Here is a 20,240-nt window from a genome sequence, read left to right on the forward strand (position 1 = left end):
CCTTCTCCCTAATGCTTTCTCCAGCAGCAAGTGAGGACACCAGCATTAGCTGTTCAACTTCCCCAGTGAGAATCCATGGATCCCACTGGGTTGCCATGGTTTCTCTCATGGAAGGATGTGCTTGACTCTGTTGGTGGAAACACTTGGGATATTATGGCTGGGATATATCCCTAGTTGTGCTCCCTTGGGCTTAGGTTGAAGACAGTTGCCTTGCATCATTTTTTTAATTATAATTTCTGATGCTCTTATGCTTGGAACCAAATCCAGCACTCTCTTGTGCCTCAGTGGGGGGTGAATGATTAGAATAAACCCCTAAAAATGCAAATTAGTCAAATTACAGCTTCTGTGCACTGGCATTGCCTCCCTTACGAGGAGGATTTTAGGCAGACCTGAGTAAGATTTTTCTCAGGCCTGACACCAAGGAACAAACCCCCAAATGCCTTTCAGGAAAACTTTGGGAGGCAGGAGGAGAACTTCGAGGTGCATTACAATGATGCAGTGCAAGCGCTTGCTCAGAAGTATGAAGAACAGTTGGAAGCACTGGGGGAAGAGAAGAGGCAGAAGCTGGAAGCGTTATATGGGCAGCTGGTCAGTTGTGGGGAACATCTTGACACCTGCAAGAGGCTGACAGACACAACCCAGGAGCTTTACCTGGAAAACGACAAAGCCAATTTTATGAAGGTAAAGAGCTTTAACTGGCAAGGCCTCTTCTAATTGCTGTTTGCTGCTTGAAAGTAGTCCCCATCTGGAAAGCCACAAGTGGCTTTACTGCTAAAGGGCATTTGAGGTGCCTGATCCACAGTGCTGTCATTGCTCCACGTGCTTGGCACGATGGCATTGACTTAGTGGGGCAACACAATGGGACCAAAATGCAGAAGCAGCAGCAGAAGTTTGTAATGTGGAAGCTTAATGATTTGTGAGTCTCCCTGGGGTTCAGAGAGAAGACAGCTCACTAAAAAGCTTATCTCGGGATACTCTGGAGGCATTTAGTGTTCATTGCCTCCTGCAGGCTCAGCTCTCTTGCTCTATTCTAGGCTCACAGCAGGCAGGCTGATGCAACCACTTTAGAAGATGTTTCTTTTTCTTGCTCATTTTGTTGGAAAGTTCAGCTGAACAGGAGGCTTCAAACTAAGGCATAAGGAGCGCCTGCAAAGTGATGGGTGAATCCCACTGTTGAGGAGGTTTGAGAAGTTATTTTTCTTTACCAGGTAGAAAAATAATTGGGGGAAAAAAGAAGAATTTTCACTGCTGATGAGTGATTGCTCTAACCTGAGCTGTCCTGTGACTCAGGTGGGTGGGAGTGTTTCTGTAGAACAGCCACAATAACTTCTGAACCAGACAGTAAAACAAATCTCCTAACACCTCCAGTCTGCTCTAGCAGAGCAGCTTGCTGTGTCACTCCAACGTGCTGAGTTCTTCATATGAGCTGACTTTTCCCATTCCTCTGCAACTTTGGAATAACCTTATTTTCTCCTTAGCTCATGAACAGTTCAACATCACCCCTAGGAACCATTATTCACCAAGAAGTGAATAGCTCTTGGTCATGAGCTCTCAGCTGCTTAGGTTTCTCCAGGGATGATACATCTGTCTTCCAGTAACAGTCACTGCTCGGATGCAGATAACTTCACTAAGTTCTTTTCCCAAGGTGTTGGTTTTGTTTGTGAAGGGTCTATTGGCACTGTGGACAACTGAGGAAGGATGCAGCCTGGATGAGTGAACACTGGTCACTGCTTGACACTGCTCGTTATCTTACTGTAATTTCAGCCAAGATCTGTCCATGTGAATGGACAGTTAGGCACAGCTTTGTTCTCGGAGCTGGCTGAGAGCCAGTTAGTTCACTCTGAGGGCAGCATTTGGGACAATTCATGTAAGCATGATATAGTCTGACTCTGAACTAATGCAAGAAATGTATCTTTTCTATCTTTAACACATTCTCTCTCTTTTTTCTACAGGCAGCAATAACCATGGTTGACAGGTAGTATCACAGTCTGGGATTTTGTGTCGCATTTCTTCCTGCTAATGGGACCTGTTATTGGAGACACTTGCATGTTCTGGACTCTGTTCAGGCACACAAATGTTACCTAAGCTACTAGAGCTATTGAAATCTTTAGTATTTCTGGTTTAAACTGCAGGAGGAAAGGTTGCTCTGAGAAGTTTAACAATCAAAACCAGTTTTGAGCTAATTTAAAAAAACAAAAACAAAACCCAAAAGAAGAATTAGAGCATGAATAAATCACTGTTTTTAGCTTAGTCATGAGGAACTAATTTCAGCAGCTGAGATTGCTAAAGATCTTGAAAGAAATGCTCTGGATACAAATCTGACTAAAACTGAGCTCCCTAAATAGATTAGTAGCAGGCTTATTTATGCATTAATATAGAGGGGTAGAAAGTCAAGCTGTGGGAGCTCAAAACAGATACTGAAAGATCTTGGAGCAATAAGAGTCTTAAGGCACACTAAATCAAGTGAAAAAAAAAATATTTGACTGTCCTCATTTATGAAAACATGGAGAAAAGATACCCCTTTGTTTCAAATTTACAGCATCTCAAATTGAGAGATCCTGAATTAATAAGAGTGGTGTAAATCCAAAATAATGAAAGTCATGGAGCTAATGACTTACTTCCCATAGAAGGGTGCTGGGGAAGCCTCCCTCACCTGCTGAGTGGGAGCACAAAGGCCATGGGAGACTGAGCTTTGTACAACTATGACAACAGGATTTTAAGGAAATAGCAGTCATTTTAGAGTTTGCTGTTCTTTTCCTCTTACCAATAGATAGCATAGAAATGTATGTCCAACCCTACAGTAGTTCCAATTAGACATATTTTTTTTCCCTTACAATTACAGGCTGGAAGAATTCTTAAAGAAAGAAGTAGATTTAGAGCTTTCAACAGTGCCAGACTTCAAAGAGCGGGTCATAGATTTCTCTGAAGTTGAGCAACTAATGAACTCCATAAATATTATTCCAGGTACTCTTCCATCTGATCATTATTTCAGACTTATTTACATGTAATTAAGGATACGTATTAGACAGAAGTCCATTACTTATTTGAAAGGAGAACTGCAAAAGCAGAATTAGCATCTCCCTGTTTTTCCTGCCAGATTTGTTTGTTTGTTTATATATAGGGAGACACTGGAATCTATTTTTGGATTCCCCACTCCCCCCAGTTTGTTTTCAGTATAAAATTACCAAAACTGCCAAGTTTGGCCTTCCCTGCTTTTGCTGGATGATTTCCTAGAAGATTCACAAAGACTACCCCCTTCTGTTGAGGGGTGAGGCATGCTTTGTTGCCGATAACTTGTCTTACCTTGTAGTTGCTTGAATAAAGTGCAAGAGGACACCAGACTGCTTTAAATAACCTGCACAGCTTCTCTAGATAACCAGATTTCAGTGTCTTGTTCCTCTGCTATTTAGCAAACATTTTTCCTATTATCCTCTGGAAACAGAGCAAAATCCAAACATGTTTCTAATAACTAAAAAAATAAAAATACAAAATCTTTTCTGGCACACCACAAATGGTCAGAAACAACAATATGCAACTTTTATGCCCTTACATTGTGTTTTCTTAAAGTAAAATAGCGTTTGCTACTTGTTTGCTTGTGCTGCTGACCCCATGTTGTACAGCTTTTCCCTCATCTTTCCTCCAGAGGCCCCGCAGCCCCTGGGCTGGTCCACAGCAGTGCTGTGCACGTCAGATGTTGCTCTGCACGTCAGATGTTGCTCTGCAGCATACAGCAGCATTCAGAGGCAGGGGAGGCCAAGAGAAGGGTTTGGCTGAGGCTTATGTATTTTGTTGTTTTGATTTGAAACAAGACTAATTCATACACCAGTGACCTGATTATTATCTACAAGTATTTACAGGGTCAACTCCTCACTTTTCTCCATGTGGGAGCAATATGACCCTATTCAATGCCTAGGCTTTGCGTAAACACCTTTGTGAGAGGAGAGGTGTTTGCCTGTGAATAACAGGCCATGCTTATACATTCAAAACCTGGAGTGTTTTCCCCTCTGCAGCTCCTTGTGCCCCCGTGATCAATCCCCAGGCTCCCAGTGCAGCAACTGGCACCTCATTGAGAGTTTGCTGGAGCCTCTTCTCAGATGACACTGTCGAGTGCTACCAACTGTGCTATAAACCAGTGAACAACGAGAGGCGCAGTGATGAACAAGCAGGTAAGGAGGCCTGGACCCAAAGGGACAACTCAGCTCTCCACTGGCAAAACCAGCTGGTTCCAAAGTGCCTCTGGACTTGCTGTGGCAACCGGTATACTTTCCATTCACTCTCTCCGACACCAAACCTGTCATATCTGCCAGCATGTTTCCTGTTTCTGGCTGTATCACTCTTCCCCTGCCAGGTCTGCCATGCTGCCAGCTGCTGCAGGACCCAGCACAGAAGCAAAGACAGGATGGGGCAGCAGCTGGGATAGCAGGAGAGGGAAGGGGACAGTGGATGGAGTCAGGTCTCAACAGTAGTATTTCCTTTCCTGGAAGGTGGGCAGTGTGTTAGACACACATGTGCTGCATCCACTGCAAAGCACAGTATTTTTAGAGAGCAAATCATCATGTTATCAGCATGTCACTGAAACCCCCACAGTCATTCTACAGTTTATCTCAGTGCTAATAATAGGCTGTAACTCCCCATCACCCACACACACAGAAAAAGAACCACAGACCATCCTAAAATGCCCCACTGTTGTGACAAAAACGCCTTTGCTAATAATATCTTTGCAGACTGAAAACACCCAGTCACTTCAGCTGAAGTGGAAGCCAGCTGAGTGGCAAACGGCCAGTTCAGAAAGAAAATCTCATTAATGCATATAAATATCTCAAAGGCGGGGGCCGGGAGGATGGTGCCAGACTCTTTTCAGTGGTGCCCAGTGACAGGATGAGGAGCAATGAGGAGCATAAACTAAAACACAAGAAGTGTCACCTCAACATGAGCAAGAACTTCTTTAGGTTGAGGGTGGCAGAGCACTGGAACAGGCTGCCCAGGGGGTCGTGGAGTCTTCCTCTCTGGAGACATTCAAAACCCACCTGGATGTGTTCCTGTGTAACCTGCTGTAGGTGGCCCTGCCTTAGCAGTGGGGTTGGACTAGATGATCTCCAGAAGTTCCTTCCAACCCTAATGATTCTGTGAAAAGCAGAACCTATTCAAATTTTATGATGAAGAATGAGAGATTAGTAGTGAAATAATTCCAGCTCTTGTCCCACTGCTGGGATGAGCTGAGCTGAGCTGACCAGACCAGTCAGCATCCCTGGAGTAGAAACATGCAAGGTCTTTTTAGAAAAAGATCCAGTGGCAGGTGGGTGACCTTTCTTTCTGGTTGCTTGGTTGGTTTTTTTCCTCTCTGAGTGATGCAGCTCCTTCAGAGCTGCTGTGTTATCTGATTTATGCCTCCTTAGAGGAAAGCATGGTGAAGCAGCCTGACAGCTAATCGAAGGGCATGGAGCACAAGGAGCTTCCTTGAACTCAGCAGACAAAACAATGCACCCCAGCTCCATTATTTGAGGCAGCTTTGGGGACGAGTGAGTAACTCTGTAAAGGCACTGTAAATGTGGTGGTGTTTTCATTTCAGAGCATACGCTGAAAGTCAAAGAAACATACTGCACCATTTCTAATCTGTTGCCGAATACACAGTACGAATTTTGGGTCAGTGCTTTAAATGCCTCTGGTATCAGTCCACCAAGTGAAAGAACAGTTTATGTAACAGGTAAAAATATTTTATTCATACAATTATGCAACCTTCATAGTGAAATTCACAGTCATCTCTGAATTTTATGCCAGTAATTTTTTCTGGGCACTTTGTTTCTTCTGATCTAAGTCTATTGACTGCATGGGCATTTCCTACTTCGATTTGGAGAGCCTATCTATCTGGCCAATTGTCCCTGTTTTAGAATTGAAGAAACAGAAGCACAAAATAACTTATTTAAATATAAGCATGCAGAAGAGCTGGGAATAAGGCTCAAGTTTCCCAGTTCTGCCAGGTGGATGCCAGCTCTCCTTTTCTTGGCCTCTAGGAATTTTGTGGATTCACCTGCTATGCAGCCCTTTGTAACTGCAGTTCAGTCAGGCATATTTTGTGAAATCGTGACATAGAGAGGTCAGAGTGAGACCTTCAAGCACCTGTTCCAGGTGTCTTTGACATCTTGGAGAAGAGATGCACCCTTATGACAAAGATAAAAGCAATTATAGAAAGAAAATGATTGTGTAATCAGGCTTGATATATGTTACTTCTCTGATTAATTCTCTTTAGGACCTTTATAGTCCAAATTAACTCTTTAAATAGCACGGTTATCACCCTGCCTGCTGTTTATTGTCTATTGGAGAAACAGGTTTCTTTATAGTATTAGTTAACAACTTTGTTCTATCTTTTAAGTCGTCAAAGCATGCTTGTTGCAAACATCTTCAAGCACCAGCTTAGAATTGTTTCTTTGCCTGCTTTTTAGCTCCTTCACCACCTATCATAAAGAGTAAAAAGATCCGAAGCTGTGAAAATGCAGCACTGGTGTGCTGGGAATCTGGAGACATTAACCCTGTTGATTCCTACACAGTTGAATTGTCCAAGCTGACAGATGAAGGCAATGGCGATATTATTACTGAGTGAGTCACTATTCTATCTAGTCAATGACTTGGAGAGATTAAACCATTTCAAGTCATGTGGCATCAGACAGCATTAAGAAAGGATCCACGATCCTGTGATGATTCTACCTTTATAAACATTCTTCTTAGTAAAACTAATTGTGTAAATGTAAATTACTATACAGGGAATGGGAAAAGGGCAGAAGCAAATGCAAAAACCTGTATAGTCTGTCACAGGCTATCTGTTGCCCCCAGTACTGACAACCATACAAGGTAAAGTGGTGTTGATGGGTTACAAGAGAAGCCGATCCTATAATTTTTTCTTTGTTGTTCAGAAAAATAACCTCAAAGGCCCACCTTTGTTCTCCACCCTCTCATTTTCCATCGACTTGTTTTCTGTAGATCAATTGTGGGGATTCCTAACTGCGAAGTCCTAATTCACCTCCAGCCAACACAAAGCTATCACATCTGTGTCAGAGCCCTAAACGTGGGTGGTTCCAGTGAAAGAAGTGACCCTGCCGTGATACACACCACAGGTACTGTACAGCACGGGACAAGTCCAGCAGCCTGTGGTGGCATCTGTTATCTCAACAGAAAGATTCCTGCTGGCTTCAAGGCCTCTGGATCAGGTCCTAATGTCTTACATCTAACTACACATCTGGTAACCTTTTAGGAAAGAAAAAAACCCCACTTTTTGTAACAGTAAGTGCATTGCTTTAGCTCTGTAATTTCTGTCCAGTACATTTTATACTTGAAAGTTACTGAATTCTAAACATTTTAAAAGACAGCACCCAACACCCAACCAGCAACCCAACCCAACACCCCCAAGATGTTGCCAGCTTGCCAAGTACTGACCCACCAATGAGGAAAGTTGTAATGCAATTTTACTTCACTTCAGACATTACCTTATAATGATGATGCTGCTAGAAAGCATGGCAGAGACAGCATTTTCCAGAGTCATTTAGATATGCAAAATCTTCCTCTGTATCTATTAACATCTCCAGCATGGCTGGGGAAGCTGTGAGGGCTGTTTCCCTTTACACACCAGGAAAAAGGCAGTCCAGCTTTCAGGTGGAAACTTTGATTTAGTAAGTGACACAGCATTTTCATCTCTGCTCTCAGTACCACACTGGACAAGATTTAACCTTCCCCCCAAAGGGAAGTTAGAAGCCCTTTCCCCTTCCAACCACCTAATGAAAGTTCATTTTAATGACTTATAGGTAGACACCTGTTTTCACCTTCACCACTGCAACTTCACTCACAGGTGGTTAACAACACACCTGGGTCTTTTTTGCCATTACCTTCAGTGAGTAATTTGCAAATTGTGCTTTTTCAGCAAGTTGACTGCACTCCCATTGATCTGCAAAAAGTCACATTTCAGTAAGAAACCTGCCTGCCACACAGCAGTGACACCACAGAAAAAGAAACGGTCATTCTTAAAGCCCTGGAGAGGAAGTCTGTCATTGTGTTACCATTGTTTGTGTGGTTTTCAACTGCTTAAATCAAACTCAATATTTGAAATTGCCAATTCTGCTTGCACAGCATGTGTTTGTTTTCAGCAGCACACGCCTGTAATTGCCCCGTCATTGTTTGTATTGTATTTGCATTGAAGTAACTTGCAGTTTGATTATAATGATTTCTTTTGGGATTAGCATGGAGAGATTTATCTTCTGTGAGTCTACATTATGCAAACAGCTGATGCAAATTGACCTGTCTGCTGCAAGCGCTCACCTCCAACACTGGGAATGACCTTTGATTCTTACTGGGGTGGATACACAAACACCTACTACAAACAGCAGCTGTGACGCACGTGGCAGCACATCAGAGCGCAGTGCGTCAGGCCTGCTTTGTGAGCTCTCCAAAGCGGGAGAGGCAGAAGGACTTTCATCCTGGGCTGGCTTTGCTCACTCACTCACCTCTCTGAGGGCTGATCTGGTTAGGGGGTGCTGAAGCATGAGGCATACTGCATGTGGCACCTTTGTTGAGATCCTTCTCTTGAAACTGTGCCCAGCATTTTTGTGGAAGAGTGAGATCATGGAGAGGTCTTTAAGCCCCTTTTCCTTTCAGTGATTGAAAATAGATTACTTAATCTCTGAGGAAGATGACTTGAAACTGGACAGTTCATTGCAGGGACAACTCCTCATCTTTGAATAGCCACTTTCTGTGCAATGCCTGCAGCTTTGGGTTCCAAACCAGGTTGAGGCCCTTTTCTGCTTTTCACAAGGCTGCAACTAAACAGCGTTAAGCTGTAAAACACCCATTTACTTGAAAAACTCCAAATGGACAGCCTTGTCTTCTCAATGTCAGCCACAGGTTCCTTCCAGAGCACTGGATAATCTTTTTGTGGACCCAAATGATATTTCACCACACTCTTGCTGTAAACCACAATGCCATAAAGGAGCTGCTGGAGTTATCCTCATGCATTCTCTCTTCCAGGCACCTACTTCTGCCTTAATGAGGACACAGCCCATCCTTTGCTGGCGATTCTAGATGATGGATTTACAATTGCATGTGATGAACTGGAAAACCCAGAGTGTGATCTGCCCATCTATGATAACAGCTTTACAAGGTAAACAGAAGAATTTGAATTGCAACCAATGCATGTGGCTTGTGGCTGCTTCACCTACAACACACCCCTGCCTTGACTTTAAATCCACTGAAAAGGTTTACTGGTATTGCAGCTCTCCTCACCTTCAAGCCAGGCACCAACCAAGTAGCACTGCTAGACTATAGATGTGTGTCTATAAGGTATAGTGTTTTCTCCATCTTGGTTTTTGCATAAGTGGCTCTGATTGTCTTCAGCTTTAGACCACTGCAAACATCCTTGTCAGTCCTGTAAAAATATGGATTAATCATCTTTTATAAAATCCAATTTATTTTAAGGTATTTCAAGTTGGGCTCCTAAGGTAAGTTTGAAATGGTAGGCTTTCTCGTAAGTCCTCGAAAAGTAAAACCTTGCATCCATTTCTTCAGGCCCCATAGTTTCCCTGGGGTTATTGTTCCTGGGCATGATTATTGAACTCCCTCTGCCTTGCTGCTCTTTTCTGAGAATTTCTAGGGTGACTAATACATATTATTTACATCATCTCCCTTTGCATGATGTGTGTGCTGACTTCTGTTAAATTCCTAAGCTTTCTTCCCATTTAATTCTTTACAGAGCCCCAAAACCCCAGAAAAATGCCACACACACATATAAAAAAAATCAATAAACTCCAGATACTCTCAATATAGCACTACCGGGATTAAAAAAAAAGAAAAAAGCATAATTAGTAGGTTCTTTTTTGATTACAGTGATCAGCACTTGCACACTTCCAAGACTTCAGGAGCTGCTCCTCTCTGCTGGCTATTGCTCCCTCGCTCCTGCCCCTTCTCTGCAAGCTGCCAAGGTGATAGAGCTTTGCGCATCATGTGCAGAGGGCTCTGCCCATCCTTTCTTGGTCTCGTTTTCACACGTGGAGATTTAGGTGGTGTTTTTATATAGCTCTGTCCAATGGAAACCACCAAACATTCATCTTATGTAGAAGTTGTTCACTACAGCAAATACTGCAGAGTGGGCAAAGAAACCTATTGGTGCTTTGGGCACCAGACCCTTTTTGAAGGAGGCTTTTGCGGTTCCAAGCACAGTTGATCTGTTTGGGTTTTTTAAAGAGATGCCAGGAAGTGTCTAACGGGGCTTTTGGCAGCTCTCATTGATTCTATGAGTTTAAATCTCAGTCTCTCTCTAGCTGCTCTTTGAAACTGAAGCATCACTTGGAAGTTAATGCAAGTTCATAAAGAGGATTAAAGATGCAGCCAGCCACAACTACATACAAACCTGCTTACACACGGTAGGCACATTGAGCTGAATCTGAACAGCTATTTAAATGCCAAAGCAAATGCTAAGGAAAGGAGAGAAATCTGAATACTTACCTGTTGCTGAAAGCTCTAGCTGATACTATTTGGGCCAATAAATTTTACTTTCCAAAACGGAATTAGGCCCTTTGCCATTGAAATGAGACTTAGCTTGCTGAAATGTGTGTTTCACAACATATAACCAGGACAGGCATTTGCAGACACAGAACAATACAAGCCCACAACTTAGTCTCTCGGTGGAAAAGCAATGTTACTAGAAGGCTCAGTAGAAAAGAGCCAGGAGGCAGATGATTCTCTTCATTAAAGTCACCATAATAAGCCTAAATGGGATTTCATCCCACTTCCACAGGGTGCTTTTATGTTTCACATAAACAGCCAGAGCTGCACTCATCTCATTCTGAACTCTGAGGCTGTTTTTGATGCCACTGAGAACGTTCTCTTTTATACAAAGATACTGTCAAAAAAGAAAGAAGAAAAAGCTCCCAAGCTGAAAGGACTAATACTCACACTGCAAGGAAATTAAATTGCAAACTCCTCTGAAGTTTGTGTGATCTCCAGAAGGCTGATGTGGTTCCTAACTGCTGCAGCTCCTATGGTCTGACTCAGGCTTGCCCTGGTGGCTTTGCAGCTCTCATTACTATGGTAATGTTTTGTTCACAGATGTTTACCCATCCATTTTGCATCATTCCTTTTCCTTCTCAAGCTGTAGCAACACAGCCTCTCCGAGTCCTGATTTCAGCAGCCTTTAGGCTATTCCCAAGACATCTACATGCACTTGCAGTGAACTGTACACTTGCTTTAAGCGACTGCTGGTGAGGTGGCAGAGCACAGCTATCTTGCTGTGCATGCCCATCCTTACACATCAGGCCCTCCAAATGCTGAGTGCAGCTCTTTCTCAGCATTACCTAGAGGTAGATGAGCTCAGTGTCTGCCAGCAATATCCTTTGCCTTTGTAATTTACAACATTAGACCCTACCACAGAAACATACAAGTTGTGTGTGTGACCTCCTCATTCAAAACTGAAGGTGTGTTTTGAAACCTCCTATCCCTGTGATGCAGAAGTAACAGCTAATACACCGTGTACTTTTCCTGAGAAAAAGCTAGTGTGTAGTCTTTCAGGATTCATGTTGCCCTCTTAATTCCAGTTAGGGTGTTTCAGAAGCATTTGGCAGGGGTTATTTTGCCCAACTTTCTTGCTTCAGAACTGGTGTTTTTGCAGACTTTCATCTTCAAAGCACCCAGGTCCTTTAACTCTGAGACTGTGCCCGTAAACCAAATTGAAAGGTCTCTCTCAGTGGCATGCTGTCTCTCCTACACATCTTTTAAAAGTTAGTTTCTACATGGTTCCTATCATAAAGGCTAGGAACCACAGTCTACTGTTAAAACTTTTCATGTTCTCCTACCGTGTTTAAGTCCAGCATAGGCATCCACCTCCCTAACTGCCCCAGGAGTTTCATGCTGTTAAAATGCTCAGTTCCTGATGGTGAGTGATGTTTATAGCCTTGGGCTGTTTGGGAAGAAAATACAAAATCCATAGCCTCCTTCTCCTGCTATACTGGGGTTCACCAGAGCACTCTCTTTTCTAGCAAGTATTAACATTCCCAGAAATCCCAGTCAGCATAGGATGCTATACTCCCTATTCCTGGGCACTCGTTTATGCAAAGCTACTCACAGGTAAAAACAGGGCAGGTGTCACAAAGAAACTTGCAGGTTCTATGTCAGGTCCTCAACATGCAGAGAACCTTCTAGAGCACACATTGCTGTCTGTCTCCCACAGGTGTATTGGGATCCTGGGCAGCTTGATTCCATTTCCAGGAAAGCATTACTGGGAGGTAGAAGTTGAGGAAGACACAGAGTATAGAATCGGCGTGGCTTTTGAAAACACTCCAAGACATGGTTATCTGGGGGCAAATAACTCGTCCTGGTGCATGAGGCATATCATCACACCATCAAGGTAAGGGCTGTGGAGGCTACAGTTCTCCTAGAGGAACACCCTCTATGTGTACACCTGCAGGTAGAGCAGCAGAGAGCTCCTAATTGTAGAGGGTAGCCAGAGATTTTATATCAAAGCCCAGACCAAGCACTTAACCAGGGGCCTCTGACATTCCACCTCTGGCACTGTGAATGGGTGTTGGAAGGATACTGGAACCTTTAGGCAAACCCTCCTGCTTAATAACATTCTCACATTGAAGTAGGCAGTCCCAGAACTAACCTGAATAAAATCTGCATTACAGAAGTGAGCTGTAAAGGCCTTGTTTTAGGTCACCGAAACCCCACTGGCAAGACAGAAAGTAACAGATCCATGTAACCTATCAAACTACGTATCTGGCTAAACCCAGTTGTATGCACTCTCCCACCCGTGGAAGCACCCAGCAGCCATATCTGCACACAGAAGTGCCAGCTCCCCTCTGCCAGCTGAACCCGCTGGCTCTTCCCCAGACACCATTATACCAGCATGATGGCCTTTGACTCCCCGGTGAGGTTTGGGCACCCTTCGAAGCATCCAGGAGCAAGAAACAGGTTACATCCCCAGGCATCCCTGAGTGTTGCCCACTGCCTGTCTGAATGGCTCAGTGCTCAGCCAGGAATGGCCAGGGTGCTGCTGGTCCCCCTTGGACACCACCCGAGTGCCCCCAGCATGCACAGTCGGTAGAGGGTAAGGGTGGCACAGCACAGCCCAGATCTGCCTGTCCTCTGCTTGCTGGTACACAGGGAGGGTTTAGATGCTCCAGTTGGCTGGAGCATACACTCCTCCCCAGGTGCCTGCTGCATAGTCAGAGTCCTCAGCAGTGCTGGCACTCACCTCCCACACAGCCACAAATGCTGCTTAATGAGGGAGACCAAACCCACTAAAGCTAATGACTCCCGCATACACTGCAGGCAGGCTATTTGGTTTCCTTGCTACATTGAGCTAAGAAGGACACTGAAACTCTCATTCTTCTGAAGCAACAAGCATGGACTTCAGAGAGAAAAGGGAGCTGGGCCATTGCTCAGTTTGAGTCACTGCCATACCCATTTCCAGAGGGAAGCCTCAGGTTTGAGTGGTGTAGGTGGAGGAGGTGGTTTGTGAAGAAGCTGGCCCTTATGAAATACCAGATAACTCATCACTTCAACTGAATTTCTGCAAAGAAAGGCTCATGTTCCTATAGAAGTCATATATTTTGGTTGCAGCGTGCCACACTAGGGAGAGCTATTTGAGTAACTGTTAAAGGACCCCAGCATTGCTTGAACAGAGACTGCATAGGGAAGAAGGCTCCCTGCATGACAAAGCTGTTTACCTATGGAGCACCTTCCTGGCCTCCAATAACCCACAGTCCAGGAATCACAATTAAAAGGTGTCACCCTCTAGTAAATGAACTTGAAGACTGGAACTTCCCCACCACCACCACCTGGGCTGCGGAGGGAGGTCTTGTAGGAAAAGCAGCCAGAAATGTCATTTAGAGAGTGGGATTTGAGAAGTGTCCCGTAGGCTGGAGGATGCCAGCCACACCATGCGTCAGGCAGCCTGTGCCCAAGGGATTGCGCTCCCTTGCGGCTGCAGGGAAGGTTGGCAGGAAAGAGGCTCAGTACCACAGGGGAAGCCGTGGGTAGCACAGCGGGGCCTCAAGGACAGGACTGAGCCATCTCAGCAGGTCCCTCCCTGGCAGGGGCTACAGCTATCCTGGGACAAGGCTGAAGAGATGGCAAGTGTTGTTCTGGGGCAAGCCAAACTGGCAGGAAGTGTGCCCTGAACACACCTATGTGCACAAAGCGCTTCCCTTTGAGAGCAGCCAGGGTGCCCTCGGGTTTTTTGACTTAATTTCTTGCCTACAGGCACAAGTACGAATTCCTACACAGTGGGATGACACCGGACATCAGAATTACTCTCCCCCCAAGGAGGATTGGCATCCTGCTGGACTACGAGAACTGCAGACTGTCACTTTTCAATGCAGATATTGCCCAGCACCTGTACACGTTCAACTCACACTTCCAGCATTACGTCCACCCCTGCTTTGCTTTGGAAACACCCGGTATGTTACGGATACGTATTGGAATTGCAGTACCTCCGTGGACTGCCCTCCCATAACCTGCATTCTACAGCTACCACACCTACATGTAACCTGCACTGAGCAATGTCCTCTTCCAGCATTAACTGCTCCATCACACTCCCCATAAACCAGCTGTCTCCCAAGAAAGAGCAAAGCAACCCTAACCCACACCAGCTGCCAGGCCTAAGCACTTACAATTTCTGTCCTCTTGGGCAGGATCTTAGCAGAAAACCATTATGGTCACAATTTCATCAGCACCCCAGAATTCTCCAGTTGGAAATGGATACCATCCTTCTCAGAGGTGATGCTGTGCCCATGCAGCAGTGGCAGCTGGATCAGTGGTTCCCCCCGTGCCCATCTGATGCCTAGCGAACCCCCCTGTTCCAGAGCAATCGTTAATTCCACTCTTGTGTTTGCTGCAGAGCTAAAAATTCATAGAAAACCAAAAATAGCAATAGGCATAATCACTGTACAGCTGCTAGACCGAGCTGAAAACACTCCAACTATGAAGCTGATTCACAATCAAGTATTCTTGTTGCTACATGAAGTCTGTGACACAAGAGAATCAAATATGCCTCCCCTGTGTGTGAACTGTTGGCGCCTACCACACACAGGGAGGCTTTCTGACAAGCACTGGCCTCAAACAATAAAAGACATTTTTACAGAATGCCCGTGCCTCTACTTCATTCACCCAGGGGGAAAACACAAAACAAACCGAGGCCTTTTGCAGGGGACCCTGATGCTGTGCCCTTGAAGCTTTGGGTGTCCCATGGGGACTGGAAGCTCTGGCCCAGCACGCAGCTGAAATGCCCTTGCTTAGGCTTCACTTCCAGACACCAGACTATCAGACGGTCAGGCTTGTCTAGCTCTGAACAGCCTCATTCATGAATGTCAAAACTACCTGAACTCAATCAAGAGTCATTAACAGAGAAGCTTTTTCACAGATTTATTGCACATTCATTATGAAAATCATTGGTTCAAGTTTCCATTCTAGAGGATGGTCGGGCACAGGCAGCAGCCTGTGCAATATACAAGGTCTCTACCAATAAACTCAGCCTGGCAACTGAGATTTGATGTAGAACTGTGTGCCAAAAGCTCATCTGTTCTTCCCCAAATAGCTTAAAAACATGTCCCCAAAACAGGCTTTGCAGAAACCATAAAACCAGGAGCTGAACATGCATTACATGGTGATCATTACTGCCTTCTCTGGGGTATGTGTTTCACAAGCCTCAAAAGAAGACCGGTCTGGTGATCCTGAGCTAGGCAAGTACAGGGTCATTTCTTAGTCTACCAGAATTCAGAGATTTCCAGGGCACACAGGGTTGTCCTGGTCAGTGTGCCAGACCCCCTCTAAGGCCACAGCCTGCAGCTGCACTGGCTTTCAGTCACAACAGCTAGTGTCCACCAGAAACGGGTGACTCCGCCAGCAACAACCACCAGCGCAGAGGGCAGGAGGTGGCCCTGTGAGCCCTGCTGACAGTGGCAAGACTGTATCAGAGAACAGCAGATGAAGCGCACAGCTCCTCTGCCAGGGACTGCAGTGGTGAAAAAGCTTCACTCCTTGCTTAAAAATGTATGCCTTGATTCAGGGTCCAACTTCCACCCACTGGAACATGTTTTACCTTTATTTGCCCAAAACCAAGTGCCGCACTCTTCGAGTAGGTATCTGAAATAGTAAGATACACAAGTATCAGAGCAGAGCTAGGAGGATGTCTGAACCTCCCAATAAGCCTTGAGAAGTGAACCCAACAATTCTGATGAAAGCACATGTTCTGCTGTAAGCAGTCCCACCATGCCCCACCAACAGCTTTCACCTCCACTGGGACTTCACAACTCTCTTGCTGGACTGCTGCAAGGACACATTTCCTGAGCCAAATGTGAGGTGCTTGGACACACTTGGGAGTGGGACTACAGGCACCAAACAGCTCTGTCATTACATTACCAGCTTGATGAATCTGCTGGAGAACGCAGGCCTGAAGGGTGAGTGTGGAGCAGCCGGCTCAGCAGAACATGGCTCAGTGGTCATCACCTGCCATGGTACGGGACACTGAAGGAAGAACAGGATTATCTGAAAGAGGAACACATAAGCAGTAATTGGCTACCAGGTTGAAAACAATAAGGGAAATGAGTCGGCATGTTTCAGCTTAATAAAAGCTTCACCTGTCAGCAGCAACCCAAGCACTTCCTCCCTTAGGAATACCAGCCCTGTCACTTAAATATTGATACAGCAAAGGAAAAGGCATAAACAACTTTAATTTTTTAAAACCAGCTGTCACTTTATTTTAAATAAATCCTTTACAAGGGAGGCTGCCACTTCCACTACAAGGTCTGTTGGTCAGACCAGTACACCCAGGCTGGGCATTCACCTTTCCGTGTAGTCCACCAGACAGGGGCAAGTGTTGCACACCTCTGAGTAAGAGCCAAGCCTGCACACAACTGGAAGCTGTATTTGACAGTAAAAGGGGATTCCCCTACTGAAGCTGAACCACTGTCTACAGGAACTCTGGCTCACTGCTAAACTAGATCACATGAAAGCACAAAAGCCAGTTAAAAAAGAGTCGTCCTTGTCTCTGACAGCGAGTTACGTGCTGCAAGATGCATTTTTCCTAGTACCTGTCGGTGTTGTTCTCCCTCTTGCTCTTCACTACATGCGTTTACTGGCACACGCATCCAAGCAGGGCTGGCAGCAGCAGGAACTGCCCGAGGATAGCCCCAACCAGCTAAGCAGGGACTTTGCCAGGGCTGGCTGCCCAAAGGCCCCTGGGCTTAGAAGCAGCTACCCTCAAACCCCTTTTGGGTGGGCAAAAAGGAACACACTCCCCAACCCCTTTCTGCTCCCTCTTGATTTAAAATACACGTTGTGGCCACCGGAGGGCATCACACGAAGCCCTTCCACAAGGCTCCACGCGTTATCAGGCAGGTCTACATAAACCACAGGGCTGAACAGACGGGTACAGCTTCCAAACTGGTTACCATAATCCTTCAGCGTGTCCAGTGTCGCTCCTCACCCAGTCCTGGAGCCGGGAACAAAGGGACTCACGGGCCTGTGGGCGAAAACATGCAGGTAAGACACTGTCAACAGCACAGATACAACAACAGGCAACACAACAGCCCTGAAACTCGGTTTAGCGTGTTCAATTCAAACCAGACACACCATTTTCTACAGAAACACCCGAGCTGTAGCTTGCTCCCTCTAACTACCGTTAAAACCTTGTAGGTAGACGAAGTAGGTCCTGACTTTCTCTCACAGGCAGGCCTTGTTCCTCCACCATTTAATTTAGGAGGATAGTATCAGTGGAGTCAATATAATGCCACTGGCTCCACTTTCTTAGTCCTCCAGGTATCTCCGTAAGGAACTCCTGGGCAGCCTCAGGAACCGACCAAGAGCGGGGTCTCCCGCTACTTCCTAAGCCCACGGCAGCGCCTCCTCACGCAGGGCCCGCTCAGCGCTTACCTGCGCCCTGCTCGTTCCACGCCCGAGGCACACGGTGGCGGGTCCTGCAGGGCCGCACAGCCATGAGGAGCAGGGCAGGAGGCCGGGCCGCGTCTCCTTCCCACCAGAGAAGGTCTCCGCGGCCGAGGCCTGGCGCGGCTCCGGGGGCGCGTTACCGCCCGCACCACCGCCGTTACGTGACCTGCGAGCGGAGCGAGGCCGGAAGCCGCCATTCCCCACAGGAGGCCGCCCCAATCACCGCGTGGCGCCGCCGCGGTCCCGGGGCGGGGTGCGCCGGCAGCCGCTCTCTGGCCGCGGGCAGGGCGGAGGAGGCGCGGCACTGCGCGGGGCCGCGGGTACCCACCGCCGCCTCCGTTTCCTGCGGCCGGAGGCCCCGGGCCGAACCCCGCCCCGCGCCGCGCCGGCGGGAGAGGCCGCGCAGAGCCGCTTCCTGCCCGGGCGCGGCGGGGGGCGGCTCTTCCGCTGCTTGAATAAACGTGGCCGGACGGCTGGTGTGCTACCCGGAGCGGGGAGCCTTGTCCCGGCGCGGTCCTCCTGCCCGTCCCGGGGTAAACGGCGGATGTGGATGTGCACAGGGATGGGCGGGAGCTGCTGGGGCTGCAGCTGAGCAGGGGGCTGGCTCGGGACGGCACGGAAACCGCGGCCGAGCGCGCTGGCCCCGGGGCCCGGCTCGGATCGGTAACGCAGCGTTCTCCCGAGCAATAACTGACCGAGGCCCAGTCCCCGCGCACGGCCCCTGCCTGTCGGCCGGGCAGCGGTGGCTCTGTCTATAGCTCATTGTTGCGTCTCGCAGCCGTCTCCCACACGCCATCATATGCAACACGTGCTTATCTTGTCTGTGTCCTTCCGATAACAAGTGATTGATCCTGCAGATTTAAGCATGCGAATAACATCCTGATACTGGGTCTGGTGAGCGACGTCTTCCTGGGCCCTGCTCCGGGAACAGCTCTGGCTGAATGGGGCCACCACAAAGCTGCAAGTTAGCTCAGTCCCTAGAGCAACTGGTCCACAGCTCCCAAACCCACCTGCGTGGACACTCACCACCCAGGCTGGGCCAAAAGTAGCCTGTAGCTCCCTCTAGTTAGAGCTATTTGCAGCCAGTTGGAGTCACTCACTTTTTCTGTCTCTAAACAAAATTCCTCATGTTCCAGCTAAAGTGCTGGAAAGCGAGTGGTCGGGAAATGTCTGGGGCCACCCCAGTGCCTCCTGCCCTGTCCTATGCCCATGCTGACCTGAAAGCTGCAGCTAGGATGCTGGAGTAAACCTATTTATTGTGCCTGCGCAGGTAAGAGTCAGATATATTGGATGTATTTCAGTGCCTGTGTAATAAACACTTCATGAAATGAACATACAATAGCTTTGCCATTTATAATCTGAGTTTGAAAAGCTTTCTTGTAACAAAAGTCAGTAGCAGCCCTGCTTGCCTTCACTCCTGTCATGTGGCTTTTCCAGCCTCCAGGAAAGCACCTGGTGCCTTTATTATGAGCCTAGGCCTTGGGAGAGCTTCAGTATCCTCAGAATACATCATTTCATATCTTAGAGGTTGGCCCACCTCCAGTTGGGCTGGCCAGCTCAACCTTAAGCCTTACTTGCACATTTGACTCTTTCTGCTGCAGTTCATGGTTAGAAGGGTTCAGTTATTCCCTCCCTTGGGCCAGCTGCACTCCCAGGTTTCACCACACTCCTCATTCCTCAGGGCCTCCCAGGACAGCCAAAGGCAGGAAAAACAGCCCTGGAAGGGAAAGCTGGGGAGTGGGTGGTTGCTGAGGCTCAGCACGGAGGCGCTGCCACAGGCAGCTGGGCTTCCTTCCTAAGTTTTTATTCCTGCATAAGGCAAAGGAACAGCCAGAGGTGAAGAGCGGGAGCCATTAAACACACCTGCGGGCTCCGTGTGCTGGAGATAACAAAGCTCAGCTTGGCCTCAGCAGAAGAAAAACAAACTGCTCATGAGACTCCTCTTCCAAGCACAGTAAACACTTTGCCTCCTACCCTTGAAATGGCTTATCAAAGAGCAGTATCTTATCAAAGCCTGTTTCAAATCTGGGCTAACTACTGTTCATGCTATTATTAACTGGAGGCAGCTTGGGAAGGGGAGGTAGGGGGCTTTGATTCCTCTGACATGAAAGCTTTAAAGAAGGGAAAGAAGCCATAGTATCGACCTGTGATGCCATGGCATACAGATAAAAACCTAGCTGTCATTTTTGCCTGCACAACCTCACCATGACTTCAATGGCCTGACTTCGAGGTAGCTCAAGCCTGATTTATGAACTACAGTTTTCCCTCATGGGTCCCACAGGTTATGACCTTTCCTTCTCTCCACCACCTCACAAAGG

The 20,240-nt window shown here is 46.9% G+C and overlaps 1 protein-coding gene, 1 long non-coding RNA gene and 1 other non-coding gene across 3 annotated transcripts in view; 2 read left to right on the forward strand and 1 right to left on the reverse strand.

The window, feature by feature from the left end:
- FSD2 (fibronectin type III and SPRY domain containing 2) overlaps positions 1-15,182 on the forward strand; it is a 20,773-nt gene extending 5,591 nt beyond the window's left edge. The window contains exons 5-14 of the mRNA XM_030496731.1: positions 448-681; positions 1,953-1,975; positions 2,843-2,964; positions 4,011-4,166; positions 5,570-5,704; positions 6,441-6,594; positions 6,976-7,109; positions 9,010-9,142; positions 12,203-12,379; positions 14,239-15,182. Coding sequence (XP_030352591.1) covers positions 448-681; positions 1,953-1,975; positions 2,843-2,964; positions 4,011-4,166; positions 5,570-5,704; positions 6,441-6,594; positions 6,976-7,109; positions 9,010-9,142; positions 12,203-12,379; positions 14,239-14,491 — 1,521 coding nt within the window. The 3' untranslated portion in view covers positions 14,492-15,182. The remainder of the gene's footprint in view (positions 1-447; positions 682-1,952; positions 1,976-2,842; positions 2,965-4,010; positions 4,167-5,569; positions 5,705-6,440; positions 6,595-6,975; positions 7,110-9,009; positions 9,143-12,202; positions 12,380-14,238) is intronic.
- Positions 15,183-16,709: 1,527 nt separating this feature from the next.
- LOC115612472 overlaps positions 16,710-20,240 on the forward strand; it is a 32,194-nt gene continuing 28,663 nt past the window's right edge. Inside the window, exon 1 of the long non-coding RNA XR_003993033.1 lies at positions 16,710-17,517. This is a non-coding gene — a long non-coding RNA (uncharacterized LOC115612472). The remainder of the gene's footprint in view (positions 17,518-20,240) is intronic.
- LOC115613375 lies at positions 17,663-17,793 on the reverse strand. The gene has a single exon (XR_003993376.1).

Source organism: Strigops habroptila, chromosome 9 (genome assembly GCF_004027225.2).
Source record: "Strigops habroptila isolate Jane chromosome 9, bStrHab1.2.pri, whole genome shotgun sequence".
NCBI classification, from domain to species: Eukaryota; Metazoa; Chordata; class Aves; order Psittaciformes; family Psittacidae; genus Strigops; species Strigops habroptila.